The sequence below is a fragment of the Oncorhynchus gorbuscha genome, linkage group LG22 (genome assembly GCF_021184085.1).
Source record: "Oncorhynchus gorbuscha isolate QuinsamMale2020 ecotype Even-year linkage group LG22, OgorEven_v1.0, whole genome shotgun sequence".
Lineage (NCBI taxonomy): Eukaryota > Metazoa > Chordata > Actinopteri > Salmoniformes > Salmonidae > Oncorhynchus > Oncorhynchus gorbuscha.
In genome coordinates this window covers 31,019,311-31,036,929 of record NC_060194.1, presented here as the reverse complement: position 1 = coordinate 31,036,929, position 17,619 = coordinate 31,019,311, and the positions used below count along the sequence as shown (strand labels likewise).

Here is a 17,619-nt window from a genome sequence, read left to right as displayed (position 1 = left end):
ACACATCCACCACGACCAACCACACTTTTTTTTTCTTAAGTAACCTTATTGTCTTATGTAACCACTTGCTGTTTTCCTCCTCTCCTTTCACACTCATTCATAAACCTCTACCATCACACGTTAACACGATAACCCAATGACTCTGCATTTTTGAATAACACATGTATTATTCTACCTAATCTACTTATTATTCTATAATTCCTATCATTCTACCTAATAAAATGGGTATACAAATATAAAGTGTGAGAGAGCTAGTGGAGATTGGTGGGAGGTGATCTATCTTTTTCTGATCAGGTTTCTCTGTCACTCCAGCAGCACCTCAGAACCTCTCGCAGCCAGAGTAATTAATCAATCTCAGACTGGCCTGATCGATTGGTGTCTCTGTGTTCTCCTGGCGTGTTTACAATCCTCCATCTCATTTGCCACTAAGCTCCTCGCCACCGCTCAATCTCATTGGCAGAGAGTGTGACACCCCGCCCCACTGATGTCACCAGCAAGTGAAGCATGGATCGGTGCCCCTCTAAGAATCCATCCTCCCTTTTTCATTTGGGGGATTTGTTTTTGTCTAGTGTCTACCTGTCACATGCCTTTGCAGTTAGGGTGTGCCAGGTCCATTTTACTGTCTGTTTCAGAAGGCCTACTTTAAAGTCTGTGTAGCACCTCATATTCAATGCCGGAATGCATAATCAGCTAAGACCCCAAAATGCATTATCTAAATAGATGACCAATAGTAGTAATTTTGCTTTTGAGATGCTTCTATTTCAGTCAGTGATAAGACTTGATAGGTTCTAGAGATGATGTAACCACCATTGATCAGCTAGCCTGGTAAGCTACAGGACACACTTTGGTATAGGACACGCTTTGAGGGGGTGGTGGTGTGGTCACGCTTGCGTCTCCTTCCTGCTGAGTTGAACTGTTATCTATCTGTGCCATTCACTGTTGTATGGAGAGAAAAAGGCTTACAAAGAGATTCTGCAGAAAGAGCAGAATGTGTGACAAGCATCATTTGAAACATGCAGCCATCCAACAAACAGGACAGATTATTAATTGATAAAATGACTAATTGGATCAATATCTTAACTTTGACACAGGCATTTGTGTCATTGGCATGAGATTCCTAACGGCCCCTTACGTCAGGAATATATTGTATAGTTTGCTATCCAAACATGTGGAATAGTAATGACAAGATTCTTTAGACTACAATGTTATCCACTGGATACTTCTTATAGGCATATAGAGTTGTATTGACTCAGGCAGCAATGAATATTGTTTTGCCACTCTAGTCATGTTGTGGTCCTTCTGTAGCTCAGTTGGTAGAGCATGGCGCTTGTAACGCCAGGGTAGTGGGTTTGATCCCCGGGACCACCCATACGTAGAATGTATGCACACATGACTGTAAGTCGCTTTGGATAAAAGCGTCTGCTAAATGGCATATATTATTATCCACCTGTCATTCATATTTCATGGAACTCTCACACTAACTGACAAGGAGAAGTTTAGGTGAACTGACAGCGCACCTCATATCTCGTTAGAATACTGAAAAAGTCTTCATTTTGATCAATTGGCTTGATGTTTTATTCATTCATTCTTCGAAGGAGCCCTTCCCCATCACTGTCCCAGGCTGATTGTAAATGAACTGCATATTGCAAAATCTGAAGTCTCCAAGCAACCTGTCAAAGCTTAGCATTTAGCCTTGTTTTTATATCTTACCCACTGGATCTTTTATATTCTACAGCAAAGGGGTTCTTATGAACTGAACAACATTCTGGGTTGGATACCTTCAGACACACATAGCATATTCACATGACATACTGTATATGTATAGATGTGCATGTACATACATAACACACACACGTGAGCACGTGTCCACACACCCACATATGGAGGCTGAGTCAGTGAACACTTGTTGCAGGCTGGCCTCTTCCCCCCCATGCTGGCATGGGCCTTCTGTGATTCAGTGTGACTAAAAGATCATGAGTTTAAATTAGACCACAGTAGGCTACTATATCACTATAATGTCACTGTGATGTACTGTAATGCAGACCTGGGATAACTGTAGTTTCAAGTATTCTTTTTGGAAAGAAACTATTTTTCCAGGGTAACAAATAGTTACTTTGGAGGTGACCACAACTATTTGAATACAGATCCCCAAAAAATGACCACTTTTCAAAACTATTTGAATACAGATCTGAGAAATCAAACCAATTAACCAAGTATATGTTGTACAGATAAGTATAAATAAGTTGTGACACATAACTACCGTAAGAATCTTTCAACATGCCACTGGAAAGGTTGAAAGCTGAAATCAATTGTATGATATCTGAAAATACTGCAGAGGGAGGTGGTATCTGAGGGTAAGCGTTCTTGTTTCAAACACACACCATCTTTAAAGGGATAGTTTACTCAGAATACAAACTAACATGATTTTGAACCTAGCTTAGCTGTAGTTGACTCAAGAAGGAAGGTTTGGGATGTATATTTTTTCCTTTCAACACTTTTAACAACCATATTTTGTTATCGTTAGCATTTTCCTTAACACTTAACAATAAATTGTTCTTGTGCCTGTGTAATCAAACTGTAATTACTTTTGGAGCAAGATTTTCTTAGCATGTTGTTACATAATAGTTTGGTAATTGCATAGAAATGAGCTGTGAGTTTCTGTAACTACTGTACACAAGTGGAATAGTGACTGTTCCTTATTCCACTTATGTAATAACTCCATTATTATGCAGTCACAAAACCTTTTCCAAAGTCCTATGTAACCACAATGTTGCTATTGTAATCTTCACTAAGTTACTACACAATGTACAAGAACTGGATGTCAAGTGTTACTGGATATGTCACTCATTATGAACATATTAGTCATTTTGTTAGTCTACTCTAATGTCGAGGTGATTCCATGTCCCTCATATATTTCATTCTAGGCTAAAGGCTATGTTAAGATGAATATCTAAGAGCCTTCCAACCCATGTGCTTATGCTAATATACAGTATTTAGACTAATTCAACTAACTGTTGACGTTTTTGGTTCTTCATTAAATATTTGGCAGCCATCAAGTAAATATGTTTTTATTATTTGGTTTTCTGAGAGGTATCCAAAACCGTTACAATTTTAAGAGACCTGTATTTGAATATCAAAGAAAAGTTGCCTTTTTGTTCAAATGCTACATAAATTCGACTACCTTCAGTATTCGAAAAGTTGGTATTTTCAAATAAACTACAAAATACAACTATTTTCTGCCCAAGTCTGCAGTAATGTACACAACTACAGTGAAGAAACGAACAACTTCTATCAGTACAGTTTTACCTTATCAATATTACCCTACTGCATTGTTGTTGCAATGCCGTTCTTCCCAAAATATGTCTTTCCTCTGCCTCTCCGCAGCCACACCACCCATGGTAACCCATGGCAACATCATAACGTCATCCCTCCCCGACTGCACCAATTAGCCCTTCATCAGTCAAACAACACTCCGACACACCTTCTGTGGTTCTAAAGTTACCTCACATCCATGCCATGGGATCTTTAATTACCACGGTGAGATAGGACATCGGTTTAACCTCTCGCCCTAAGCCTGAATCTGACATCTGAACCTCAAAACAGTAAATGTCTCTCAGTTGATTGCGTCATCATTCCGATGTATCCCGTCATTTCATCTTTCAATGTATATGGGGTCATACACCCACCCCCCCACCCAATGCCCTCTGTCTCTATGACTTTATTGATTTCCTACAGAATGATTAATTGGACACAGGAGGAGCTGAGGTGTGACCAGGTACCAATTGTACAGCCGATGTCCTATGTGGCCATCCAGAAAGGCCATTCTACAAACAACACGACTCCGTTCAAATATGAGACTGCACCCCCCTCCCCTCTGAGTACCTTTCCCTTAACATCCATCTGATATCAGAGCTAGCCTCCTCCCCTTTCCAAACATTCACGAAAAGGTAATCACTGTGACCATCTGGAAGACATCGTAGCATGGTGGCAGGTGAACTTGTATGTGTATGCTTTATCCCAATTGGCGCAAAAGCGTAGGCAGAAAGTGGATGCTACATCTATAAACTATTGCGAGTGTTAGTTTAATACAAATTAAAGGCTCCAGTGTGATGTTATTGAGCCATACCAGTGAGAAAAAATAATGGACTTTGTGGGGCGTAAAAGTTGAATGTATCAATACCATTTCAAGACAAGGACGCGGGATACCATTTCAATAGCCTGCCTTGTATAGATTACGCACACACATTTATTCGTTATTTTCTGATCGTTAAAGTGCACCGGCAACAAGAATCCCTCTCATCCGGCAAGATTTCGTCCAGAAGCAGACTGGAAGACCGTCCACTTCGGAGGTTGGCCGGTAGGACGCGGATGATCGCCACAGGTGTTTGTGGAGTAGTCATGGTGCTAGTGTTGGTTATCCTGATTCCGGTGCTGGTCAACTCCGCCGGCATATCCGCGCGCTACGAAATGCTCGGATCCTGTCAGATGGTGTGTGATCCCCACGGGACCAAGTCCACGGCCACGGCCACGGACAAAGCCAATACCATCAGAGACAGCCGCTTGGTCCAGTCTCTACCAACCTTAATCCAAGGTCCAAAAGGGGAGCCCGGACGCACAGGAAGAATTGGCCCTAGGGGTCCTCTTGGCGAGCCAGGACCACCCGGACCTGCCGGCCCGCCTGGGGAGAGAGGAGGGCCCGGTCCGCCAGGACTACCCGGGACGCCCGGAGTCACAGGTGCCATAAGCGCAGCCACATACAACACGTTTCCAAAGATAGCTTTCTACGCCGGGCTGAAAAAACAACATGAGGGCTACGAAGTACTGAAATTTGACGACGTAGTCACCAACCTTGGCAACCACTACGACCCTACGACGGGGAAATTCACCTGCTCTATACCGGGCATCTACTTCTTCGTTTACCATGTGCTGATGCGAGGCGGGGATGGCACCAGTATGTGGGCTGATCTTTGTAAGAACAATCAGGTGAGACATATACTGACTTGTTCATTCATATGAAACTGAAACATAACACTTCTTTCTCATCTATAATATGTAACTGTTGATTAGGATTCAAAACATAAAACAGCTTAGACTACAATTTTACGCACACAAACTGCGTTTTACGCACGTAAACCGCTTTCATCAAAGCGTCGCTGTCAGTGGTGTTGAAGTTCCAGCTTTACGCCCCTTTCATTACTGAAACTCCAGTTCACTAACATGACCAAATGATACTGCATTGATTGTTGTGTTAACGGAACATAAATAAAAACATGGTATCAGAAAGATTGGTGACTAATAACAATGCTCTCCAGGTGCGAGCGAGCGCTATCGCCCAAGACGCCGATCAGAACTACGATTATGCCAGCAACAGTGTTGTCCTGCATCTCGAACCCGGCGATGAGATCTACATCAAGCTGGACGGGGGCAAGGCGCACGGGGGCAACAACAACAAGTACAGCACCTTCTCCGGATTCATTGTCTACGCCGATTAACAGAACACCATATATTCTACATTAGGCTGTTCACTGCACCTTCATCTGCTATTATTCTCTCCTTTGGATTGGCTACACCGCTGTCGTTTAGAAGACACGTGGTTACAGAGAGACAGGGGGATCTTGACGCAGAAGTGAACATTAACACGCTTAAATAGACATTTCCTTTCGTGCGTAAAACCCCAAATTATGCAATGCCCAGTGATGAACTTGCAAACGTGGAAACATGGAAGGAGATGAGTCAAAGTTGCATGTGTATAAGCCCATATTATGTACAACAGGTTAAACAGGAATGGTGTTAATGCTTCATTGCTTTTGCCATTGGGTCAATTAATTCGTGTTTCGAATGGTCTTGTAACGCATCTCAGTTCTATGGAATAGGAAAACATAGGCAACGCATATAGGTGATTAAAAGTGTACTGCAGGAAGTAGTGATTGGTGTGTTTCTGTCTGCATCTTCTTACTTTAGTTGGGTTACTTACTGCAGTGTTGTTCTGGCCATTACTAGTGTTTTATCAGACTACTGCATGAGTGTAAAATAGCTATCATGATCATAATGTATATATATGCCTTCTGTCCAATTCAACATTTTCCTAAAGAATGAATTAAGTGCTCAGTGCCTGACTAAGATTGATTAGGCCTACAGACAGTTGTTGATATGGAAACAGCTACATTATCTGGAAGAAAAATATGCCATCAGAGAAAATAAATCGAACTATTTGAATGATTTCTGTTCTACAAACAGCAACAAATCAAAAAGTAAATTATAATTTAAACAGAGCATTGAAAATAGAAAAAAATATTCCGTGGTCACATTTTTCCTCTGAATGTTCCATTTGGTGATGTATCAGAACACAGGAGACTTTCCTACTGTACCTGCACTTCCTAACTTTTTTTACCCTATCACACACTGTCCCGAAGTGACATAATGGTTATGTATTGTCTGCTGTGATGTAATTGATCATGTGGTGAAGTCACTCTGTGATGCCACCTGTTCCCAGAAGGAGAGACCATGTCCTTCAGGATGACCTACCGTCCAACCAGCTCCCTCCCATAGCCACCCCACCATGTGACATCACAACAACTCATCTAACAAGCTTTGAATGCCCAGTATATTGATTAAGAAAACTTTGAAGGAGTTAGCTCTGTCAGTGCCCTTTTGGTACCCTAGTCTCTATTAGCAATACAAACATGTCAAAATGGGGAATACATATTTATTAATGCTACTACTTATCAAAGAGTGTTTGTGAAATGTCATTACTACTGACAAAGCTGTTACTGCTTTCAATAAAACTAATCAGCACAATATTTACAAGTAAAGCACCATGTGCAGACCATGTCCTTGAGTTTGATTGGACAGAAATTGTGGCTTTGTCTTGTTAAATTACATTGGGCTTCTGTGTTGCTGCCGCATTTACATTTAGTCTTCCATTTCTTTTCAAACTGAGAATTTTGGATGGAAATTAGGCCTTTTGTGCGACTAAGGCTACAGTATTGAGGATCACGCTACAAAGCAGATGGTTTTGTTTTTTTGCTTACAGTATTAATGATTAATTACAAACATTACTTGAAGCCTTGATTCAGTCATAGCTCTTATGTGAAATAAATTGAATCATTTCCTCACTCAGCTGTCAGAAGGTTCAACAATTCCATTTTTGCCCATGTTTACTTCTCCATAATACATTTCAATTCAGTACATCACAGCGAAGTAGCAAGAATAAAAAGTGTCAACTTCTGACGTCAATTTTGTTTGGTGATTTGCAAGTAATAACAAAAGTATAAAAGCATTTTTTACTGTGTTCAATAGCTGATACAAAAGACAAAGGCCTACGGAGCAGGCTTCCTCTGTCTGGGTGATCCGATTCTGATCCTTCATTTGAATGTGAGCCAGCGTTTAGAGTTTTCTATGAGGGCCTTGTCCATCTGGGTCTGGTTGATCACTGTGTGAGTCGTCCTGGCCTCCGTACTTGGTGAGACGGTTCTTGGTGTGGATGTCATGGGCGATGACAATGTTGTCCTCATAACCTTCCTGGACCAGGAACGCCACACTGGAGAGATGGAGGTCTACACTCGCACATGAACACACAACGAAACAGATACATGGGTGTTATTTCGCTGTTTACATTTTGTAAAGTATCGTGAAGTAGATAGAGACAACCACATAGACCTTGTTAGGCTGTTGGTTGTCTAGTGCAGGATGTATGGTCTTCATTTGATCACCCTTTAGTTGCAGGAAGTGCAAACCGGTAGTGTATTTGAGATTTTAAAATGCTTCTAAAGTTAGTAATTTCAACTTAAAATGTTCAGACTTGATTTGTCCTAACTAAACATGAATCAACCTCTACAAAAATGTCCATAAATTATAATCCACACAATAATTCACATTTCTTGTTCCTGCAGGATTATGTTCATGCTGTGGAAAACACGGTTAAATTAAGATCCTAAATCTGTAGGTCGTTTGGTAGCAACATAAAGAGTTCTCACAGTTTGACTCTCTGGCTGTCACTGGGCATGTCCACCTCCAGGTTATAGGCATAGTTCAGCATCTCTGTTCCAAACAGGTTGTACTCCAGGTTATAGGCATAGTTCCGCATCTCTGTTCCAAACAGGATGTACTCCAGGTTATAGGCATAGTTCAGCATCTCTGTTCCAAACAGGTTGTACTCCAGGTTATAGGCATAGTTCAGCATCTCTGTTCCAAACAGGATGTACTCCAGGTTATAGGCATAGTTCAGCATCTCTGTTCCAAACAGGTTGTACTCCAGGTTATAGGCATATTTCAGCATCTCTGTTCCAAACAGGTTGTACTCCAGGTTATAGGCATAGTTCAGCATCTCTGTTCCAAACAGGTTGTACTCCAGGTTATAGGCATAGTTCAGCATCTCTGTTCCAAACAGGATGTACTCCAGGTTATAGGCATAGTTCAGCATCTCTGTTCCAAACAGGTTGTACTCCAGGTTATAGGCATAGTTCAGCATCTCTGTTCCAAACAGGTTGTACTCCAGGTTATAGGCATAGTTCAGCATCTCTGTTCCAAACAGGTTGTACTCCAGGTTATAGGCATAGTTCAGCATCTCTGTTCCAAACAGGTTGTACTCCAGGTTATAGGCATAGTTCAGCATCTCTGTTCCAAACAGGATGTACTCCAGGTTATAGGCATAGTTCAGCATCTCTGTTCCAAACAGGTTGTACTCCAGGTTATAGGCATAGTTCAGCATCTCTGTTCCAAACAGGTTGTACTCCAGGTTATAGGCATAGTTCAGCATCTCTGTTCCAAACAGGATGTACTCCAGGTTATAGGCATAGTTCAGCATCTCTGTTCCAAACAGGATGTATTCCAGGTTATAGGCATAGTTCAGCATCTCTGTTCCAAACAGGTTGTACTCCAGGTTATAGGCATAGTTCAGCATCTCTGTTCCAAACAGGATGTATTCCAGGTTATAGGCATAATTCAGCATCTCTGTTCCAAACAGGTTGTACTCCAGGTTATAGGCATAGTTCAGCATCTCTGTTCCAAACAGGATGTACTCCAGGTTATAGGCATAGTTCAGCATCTCTGTTCCAAACAGGTTGTACTCCAGGTTATAGGCATAGTTCAGCATCTCTGTTCCAAACAGGTTGTACTCCAGGTTATAGGCATAGTTCAGCATCTCTGTTCCAAACAGGTTGTACTCCAGGTTATAGGCATAGTTCAGCATCTCTGTTCCAAACAGGATGTACTCCAGGTTATAGGCATAGTTCAGCATCTCTGTTCCAAACAGGTTGTACTCCAGGTTATAGGCATAGTTCAGCATCTCTGTTCCAAACAGGTTGTACTCCAGGTTATAGGCATAGTTCAGCATCTCTGTTCCAAACAGGTTGTACTCCAGGTTATAGGCATAGTTCAGCATCTCTGTTCCAAACAGGATGTACTCCAGGTTATAGGCATAGTTCAGCATCTCTGTTCCAAACAGGTTGTACTCCAGGTTATAGTTGGTTATAAGTTATAAGTTGGTGGTTGAAGATATCCCTCTAGTGGTGTGGGGGCTGTGCTTTGGCAAAGTGGGTGGGGTTATATCCTTCCTGTTTGGCCCTGTCCGGGGGTGTCCTCGGATGGGGCCACAGTGTCTCCTGACCCCTCCTGTCTCAGCCTCCAGTATTTCTGCTGCAGTAGTTTATGTGTCAGGGGGCTAGGGTTAGTTTGTTATATCTGGAGTACTTCTGTCCTATTCGGTGTCCTGTGTGAATCTAAGTGTGCGTTCTCTAATTCTCTCCTTCTCTCTTTCTTTCTCTCTCTCGGAGGACCTAAGCCCTAGGACCATGCCCCAGGACTACCTGACATGATGACTCCTTGCTGTCCCCAGTCCACCTGGCTGTCCTGCTGCTCCAGTTTCAACTGTTCTGCCTTATTATTATTCGACCATGCTGGTTATTTATGAACATTTGAACATCTTGGCCATGTTCTCTTATAATCTCCACCCGGCACAGCCAGAAGAGGACTGGCCACCCCACATATGCTCTCTCTAATTCTCTCTTTCTTTCTCTCTCTCGGAGGACCTGAGCCCTAGGACCATGCCCCATGACTACCTGACATGATGACTCCTTGCTGTCCCCAGTCCACCTGACCGTGCTGCTGCTCCAGTTTCAACTGTTCTGCCTTATTATTATTCGACCATGCTGGTCATTTATGAACATTTCAACATCTTGGCCATGTTCTGTTATAATCTCCACCCGGCACAGCCAGAAGAGGACTGGCCATCCCACATAGCCTGGTTCCTCTCTAGGTTTCTTCCTAGATTTTGGCCTTTCTAGGGAGTTTTTCCTAGGCAACGTGCTTCTACATCTGCATTGCTTGCTGTTTGGCGTTTTAGGCTGGGTTTCTGTACAGCACTTTGAGATATCATCTGATGTACGAAGGGCTATATAAATAAATGTGATTTGATTTGAAATTTGATAGGAATAGTTCAGCATCTCTGTTCCAAACAGGATGTACTCCAGGTTATAGGCATAGTTCAGCATCTCTGTTCCAAACAGGTTGTACTCCAGGTTATAGGCATAGTTCAGCATCTCTGTTCCAAACAGGTTGTACTCCAGGTTATAGGCATAGTTCAGCATCTCTGTTCCAAACAGGTTGTGCTCCAGGTTATATAGGCATAGTTCAGCATCTCTGTTCCAAACAGGATGTACTCCAGGTTATAGGCATAGTTCAGCATCTCTGTTCCAAACAGGTTGTACTCCAGGTTATAGGCATAGTTCAGCATCTCTGTTCCAAACAGGATGCACTCCAGGTTATAGGCATAGTTCAGCATCTCTGTTCCAAACAGGTTGTACTCCAGGTTATAGGCATATTTCAGCATCTCTGTTCCAAACAGGTTGTACTCCAGGTTATAGGCATAGTTCAGCAACTCTGTTCCAAACAGGTTGTACTCCAGGTTATAGGCATAGTTCAGCATCTCTGTTCCAAACAGGATGTACTCCAGGTTATAGGCATAGTTGAGCATCTCTGTTCCAAACAGGTTGTACTCCAGGTTATAGGCATAGTTCAGCATCTCTGTTCCAAACAGGTTGTACTCCAGGTTATAGGCATAGTTCAGCATCTCTGTTCCCAACAGGTTGTACTCCAGGTTATAGGCATAGTTCAGCATCTCTGTTCCAAACAGGATGTACTCCAGGTTATAGGCATAGTTCAGCATCTCTGTTCCAAACAGGTTGTACTCCAGGTTATAGGCATAGTTCAGCATCTCTGTTCCAAACAGGTTGTACTCCAGGTTATAGGCATAGTTCAGCATCTCTGTTCCAAACAGGATGTACTCCAGGTTATAGGCATAGTTCAGCATCTCTGTTCCAAACAGGTTGTACTCCAGGTTGTAGGCATAGTTCAGCATCTCTGTTCCAAACAGGTTGTACTCCAGGTTATAGGCATAGTTCAGCATCTCTGTTCCAAACAGGATGTACTCCAGGTTATAGGCATAGTTCAGCATCTCTGTTCCAAACAGGTTGTACTCCAGGTTATAGGCATAGTTCAGCATCTCTGTTCCAAACAGGATGTACTCCAGGTTATAGGCATAGTTCAGCATCTCTGTTCCAAACAGGTTGTACTCCAGGTTATAGGCATAGTTCAGCATCTCTGTTCCAAACAGGTTGTACTCCAGGTTATAGGCATAGTTCAGCATCTCTGTTCCAAACAGGTTGTACTCCAGGTTATAGGCATAGTTCAGCATCTCTGTTCCAAACAGGATGTACTCCAGGTTATAGGCATAGTTCAGCATCTCTGTTCCAAACAGGTTGTACTCCAGGTTATAGGCATAGTTCAGCATCTCTGTTCCAAACAGGTTGTACTCCAGGTTATTCCTCATTTTAGCAAACTCCAACAGCTCTCCATTGTCAAATATGGTTCTGTGTTAGAAAACCCCCACTATAAATTATTTACAGTCAGCATCACAGATGCTACTGTACCGTTCTCTTCAGCAGATGAAAATACTCCACAATAAGCATTATTACCTTGCTGAACATAACAGGTATATAGAAGCTTGATTTATAAGTAGAATAGTTTATACTATATTATAAACCCATGTAGGGCCCATAGTTTTTCCAGACCAGGACAAACTCTTAGCCATATCATAAGTCCTGTCACCCCCCCCATATCCAGTCCAGTCTGGGTCCTGAGAACCCTCACCTGTCCAGGTGTGGCATGACGGTCTTGCTGATGTCTTCTCCAGCCTCCCGCAGGAGGCAGACTATCTCAGTGGGGCGCCATGGTTCCAGCCCAGGTGGAGGATGACTGGGCAGCCAGGCTCGATATGAGCGTGTGCAGTGGCCTGCATCAACTTCTTATCACTGTCCATGATTGGTCAGCTGCAGCCAATCTCTGTACCGTCCACCCCCTGGAGCATCTCGCTGACAATGATGTCTGTGAGCTGGACAGAGACATCAGGTGTTATGCCTCATTCACATTAACCATAGGCACTCCATTACATTGCGCCGGATGTAATTCATTTCAATGGGGTCGTCCACAGCACAGTGGACTCGTAACACCCCCTTGTGCAAAGTTGTAATTTTTCAAAACTTCGTCATCTTCAGTCCAGCTAGAGTTTGTTGAAGAACAGGAAGTGACCAAACCACAGAAGTTAGATTAAATATGTGGTTTTCAGTGATGGCTTTATAGGATACAGTAGCTAGCAACTTGTAAGCAATGACCCATTCCTATAAGTGAGTACTATTTTAATAGTAATGTTAATAGTAAGTTTACTATTCAAATAGTAATGCTACCACCCCAAAGCCGTAAACACGGGCACCCTCATAGATATCATCCTAACCAACTTGCCCTCTAAATACACCTCTGCTGTTTTCAACCAAGATCTCAGAGATCACTGCCTCATTGCCTGCATCCGTAATGGGTCAGCGGTCAAACGACCTCCACTCATCACTGTCAAACGCTCCCTGAAACACTTCAGCGAGCAGACCTTTCTAATCGACCTGGCCGGGGTATCCTGGAAGGATATTGATCTCATCCCGTCAGTAGAAGATGCCTGGTTATTTAAAAAAAGCCTTCCTCACCATCTTAAATAAGCATGCCCCATTCAAGAAATGTAGAACCAGGAACAGATATAGCCCTTGGTTCTCTCCAGACCTGACTGCCCTTAACCAACACAAAAACATCCTATGGCGTTCTGCATTAGCATCGAAAAGCCCCCGTGATATGCAACTATTCAGGGAAGCTAGAAACCAATATATACAGAAAGTTGGAAAAGCAGAGGATAGCTTTTTCAAGGAGAAATTTGTTTCCTGCAACACAAACTCAAAAAAGTTCTGGGACACTGTAAAGTCCATGGAGAATAAGAGCACCTTCTCCCAGCTGCCCACTGCACTGAGGATAGGAAACACTGTCACCACCGATAATTCCACTATAACTGAGAATTTCAATAAGTTTTTTTCTACGGCTGGCCATGCTTTCCACCTGGCTACCCCTACCACGGTCAACAACACTGCACCCACCATAGCAACTCGCCCAAGGCTTCTCCACTTCTCCTTCTCCCAAATCCAGTCAGCTGATGTTCTGAAAGAGCTGCAAAATCTGGACCCCTACAAATCAGCAGGGCTAGACAATCTGGACCCTTTCTTTCTAAAATTATCTGCCGAAATTGTTGCAACCCCTATTACTAGCCTGTTCAACCTCTTTCGTGTCATCTGAGATTCCCAAAGATTGGAAAGCAGCTGCGGTCATCCCCCTCTTCAAAGGGGGGGACACTCTTGACCTAAACTGTTACAGACCTATATCCATCCTACCATGCCTTTCTAAAGGTCTTCGAAAGCCAAGTCAACAAACAGATTACCGACCATTTCGAATCCCACCATAATTTCTCTGCTATGCAATCTGGTTCAGAGCTGGTCATGGGTGCACCTCAGCCACGTTCAAGGTCCTAAACGATATCTTAACCACAATCGATAAGAAACAATACTGTGCAGCCGTACTCATTGACCTTTCGACTCTGTCAATCAACACATCCTCATCAGGAGACTCGATAGCCTTGGTTTCTCAAATGATTGCCTCGCCTGGTTCACCAACTACTTCTCTGATAGAGTTCAGTGTGTCAAATCAGAGGGCCTGTTGTCCGGGCCTGTGGCAGTCTATGGGGGTGCCACAGGGTTCAATTCTTGGACCTACTCTCTTCTCTGTATACATCAATGATGTCGCTCTTGCTGCTGGTGAGTCTCTGATCCACCTTTATGCAGATGACACCATTCTGTATACTTCTGGCCCTTCTTTGGACACTGTGTTAAAAACCCTCCAGACGAGCTTCAATGCCATACAACTCCCCTTTATGTGGCCTCCAATTGCTCTTAAATACAAGTAAAACTAAATGCATGCTCTTCAACCGATCGCTGCCTGCACCAGCCCGCATCATCACTACTCTGAACGGTTCTGACTTAGAATATGTGGACAACTACAAATACCTAGGTGTCTGGTTAGACTAAACTCTCCTTCCAGACTCACGTCAAACATCTCCAATCCAAAGTTAAATCTAGAATTGGCTTCCTATTTCGCAACAAAGCATCCTTCAGTCATACTGCCAAACATACCCTTGTAAAACTGACCATCCTACCAATCCTTGACTTCAGTGATTTCATTTACAAAATAGCCTCCAATACCCTACTCAATAATTTTGGATGCAGTCTATCACAGTGCCATCCGTTTTGTCACCAAAGCCCCATATACTACCCACAACTGCGACCTGTACTGTCTCGTTGGCTGGCCCTCGCTTCATACTCGTCGCAAAATCCACTGGCTCCAGGTCATCTACAAGACCCTGCTAGATAAAGTCCCCCCTTATCTCAGCTCGCTGGTCACCATAGCAGCACCCACCTGTAGCACGCGCTCCAGCAGGTATATCTCTCTGGTCACCCCCAAAACCAATTCTTCCTTTGGCCGCCTCTCCTTCCAGTTCTCTGCTGTCAATAACTGGAACGAACTATAAAAATATCTGAAACTGGAAACACTTATCTCCCTCACTAGCTTTAAGCACCAGCTGTCAGAGCAGCTCACAGATTACTGCACCTGTACAGAGTCCATCTATAATTTAGCCCAAACAACTACCTCTCCCCCTACTGTATTTATTTATTTTGCTCATTTGCACCCCATTTTCTCTCTCTACCTTGCACATTCTTCCACTGCAAATCTACCATTCCAACGTTTTACTTGCTCTATTGAATTTACTTCGCCACCATGGCCTTTTTTTGCCTTTACCTCCCTTATCTCACCTCACTTGCCCACATTGTATATATACTTATTTTTCTACTGTACTATTGACTGTATATTTGTTATACTCCATGTGTAACTGTGTTGTTGTATGTGTCGAACTGCTTTGCTTTATCTTGGCCAGGTCTGTCACGCTCTGACCTTAGTTCCTTTTTCATGTCTTTGTGTTAGGTTGGTCAGGGCGTGAGTTGGGGTGGGTAGTCTATGTCCTTTTCAATGTTATATTTCTATGTGTCTGGCCTAGTATGATTCTCAATCAGAGACAACGAATGACACCTGCCTCTGATTGAGAATCATACTTAGGTAGCCTGTTTCCCAATTTTGGTTGTGGGTGTTTAATTTCTGTTTAGTGTCTGTTCACCTGGCTGAACTGTTTTGTTTTCTCTTCGTTATAATTTTGTGTTACGTGTTGAGACGTTGGGGTTGTTAGTGCGCTGGACCGTGTACTCTGTGTTTTGAGTTGGTCAGTATTTTCGCACCCTGTGTTTTGGGCATTGTATTTTGGTGCCATATTAAAGTGTACTTTTCCCTGTGGAACTTTCTGCTCTCTGCGCCTGATTCTTACCTCACACATCCAGTCCCTCGTGACAAGGTCACAATTGTAAATGAGAAATTGTTCTCAACTTGCCTACCTGGTTAAATAAAGTATAAAATATATTTAAAAAATACACATTGGCTGTTAAGCCTCCCGTTTAGGTTTTTCGTGATTGATGGTGATAAGAATGAACAAAAATTCAGGAGAGAGGACCAGACTTGAATGCAACATTTGAACTACTGTAGTTTCATTGAAAGCAGCTCCCTACTAACTTAACAAGCACCAGATGTTACTAACTGCCGATCAGTTTACAAGCCTTTTGCAACACTTTAACTAGTTGCCGTGAACACAGCTCCTCAACAGCATTTGTTGCAACACATTGCAGATCTACCTTCACACCTGTCCTCACTCTTCTTAATCACCACCCTACTTAAACCTGACCCTACTAACAGTCCTCCTCTTTCTTCTGCAGTGCATGTTGCGTTGCACGACACTGTGCACTACTAGCCTCATCAAGTTTTGCATCCCCTTCTATCTATTATCTCCTGGGGGGATTGCCATCCTCACAGCAGTCTAACTATTAGACAATGGACGCAAACTGGCCATAACTCCTTCAGTCGGGAGACGGCTGACCAAAGCCAATTGGAAGTGTCTTACTGAGACACCGTCTCCTACAAATAGGCCAGTGCACATCAGACACAAACTATATATACTACACAATAAACCTTCCCAACCGTCATCGTCCTGGTGTCCTCAGAGTGGGTGCCATCCACATAGTACCCTGCCCCTTCTATGATGTGTACACCTGTACCTTGGACAGCTGTTTGAGGAAGATACTCTGGGTAGTGTTTTCTCAGATGGTTCCTGTTCCTGCCTTTTGGTACTCACGAAACACTTCCCGCACAGTAAAGCACTGGTCTCCTGCAACAGAAGCAGGTTCTCATGGCTAATGAAGAAGATGATGAAGAAGAATAATTTATTGTCCATTGTCACAGAGATTTAACAGGTTCTAGACTGCCTGCTGTGTGGATTATAGACTACCCGTGTAAGAGTTCTAGAAAACTGCCAACTGTATTGGTTCTAGACTACCTGCTGTAAGGGTTTTAGACTACCTGCTGTAAGGGTTTTAGACTACCTGCTGTAAGGGTTTTAGACTACTGTTATGCTGGTGAATGAGGACCCAAAAGCGATTTAACGAAAACAGAGTCTTTATTCCAGTAAAAGACAAAAGTAATAATCCTGGATATAACAAGGAGAAAACAAAACAGGAAAAACTTAAATCCACTCGTAGTAGCGAGGACTGACTGGAGACTCGACCATAGACTGCAGGTTGCTTAGGGAAGGCACCGACCGTAGCAGACTAAGACACCTGCTCACACGCAGCATCTGAAGAAGACAAAACACGACAGGGCGAGACCAGGACACAGAACAGCGAACATCATACAAGGATCCGACAAGGACAGAAGCGGAAAACAAGGGGAGAAATAGGGGCTCTAATCAGAGGGCAAAATAGGGGACAGGTGTGAAAAGAGTAAATGAGTGAGTTAGGAGAATGAGGAACAGCTGGGAGCAGGAACGGAACGATAGAGAGAAGAGAGAGAGGGAGGGGGAGAGAGAGGGATAGAAAGAGGGAACGAACCTAATAAGACCAGCAGGGGGAAACGAACAGAAGGGAAAGCACAAGGACAAGACAATATATGACAAAACATGACAGTACCCCCCCCACTCACCGAGCGCCTCCTGGCGCACTCGAGGAGGAACCCTGGCGGCAACGGAGGAAATCATCAATCAGCGAACGGTCCAGCACGTCCCGAGAAGGAACCCAACTCCTCTCCTCAGGACCGTAACCCTCCCAA

General features: G+C 43.2%; 1 protein-coding gene and 1 pseudogene across 1 annotated transcript; one reads left to right on the top strand and one right to left on the bottom strand.

Annotated features, from left to right (window-relative positions):
* Positions 1 to 3,951: 3,951 nt before the first annotated feature.
* Positions 3,952 to 7,201, top strand: LOC124010003 (complement C1q-like protein 3). Its single transcript, XM_046322302.1, has 2 exons — positions 3,952 to 4,983; positions 5,313 to 7,201. The coding sequence occupies exons 1-2, from the start codon at positions 4,369 to 4,371 to the stop codon at positions 5,490 to 5,492; spliced, it is 795 nt and encodes a 264-aa protein (XP_046178258.1). The 5' UTR covers positions 3,952 to 4,368; the 3' UTR covers positions 5,493 to 7,201.
* A 163-nt stretch (positions 7,202 to 7,364) lies between these two features.
* On the bottom strand, positions 7,365 to 16,750 carry LOC124009415 (annotated as a pseudogene).
* Positions 16,751 to 17,619: the final 869 nt, after the last annotated feature.

What these genes read in the sequence shown, in the direction of transcription:
- LOC124010003 (XM_046322302.1), top strand. Translation starts at nt 4,369, where the DNA reads ATGATCGCCACAGGTGTTTGTGGAGTAGTCATGGTGCTAGTGTTGGTT. An exon ending in ATCTTTGTAAGAACAATCAG is followed by an intron (nt 4,984 to 5,312) that starts GTGAGACATATA and finishes AATGCTCTCCAG; the next exon opens with GTGCGAGCGAGCGCTATCGC.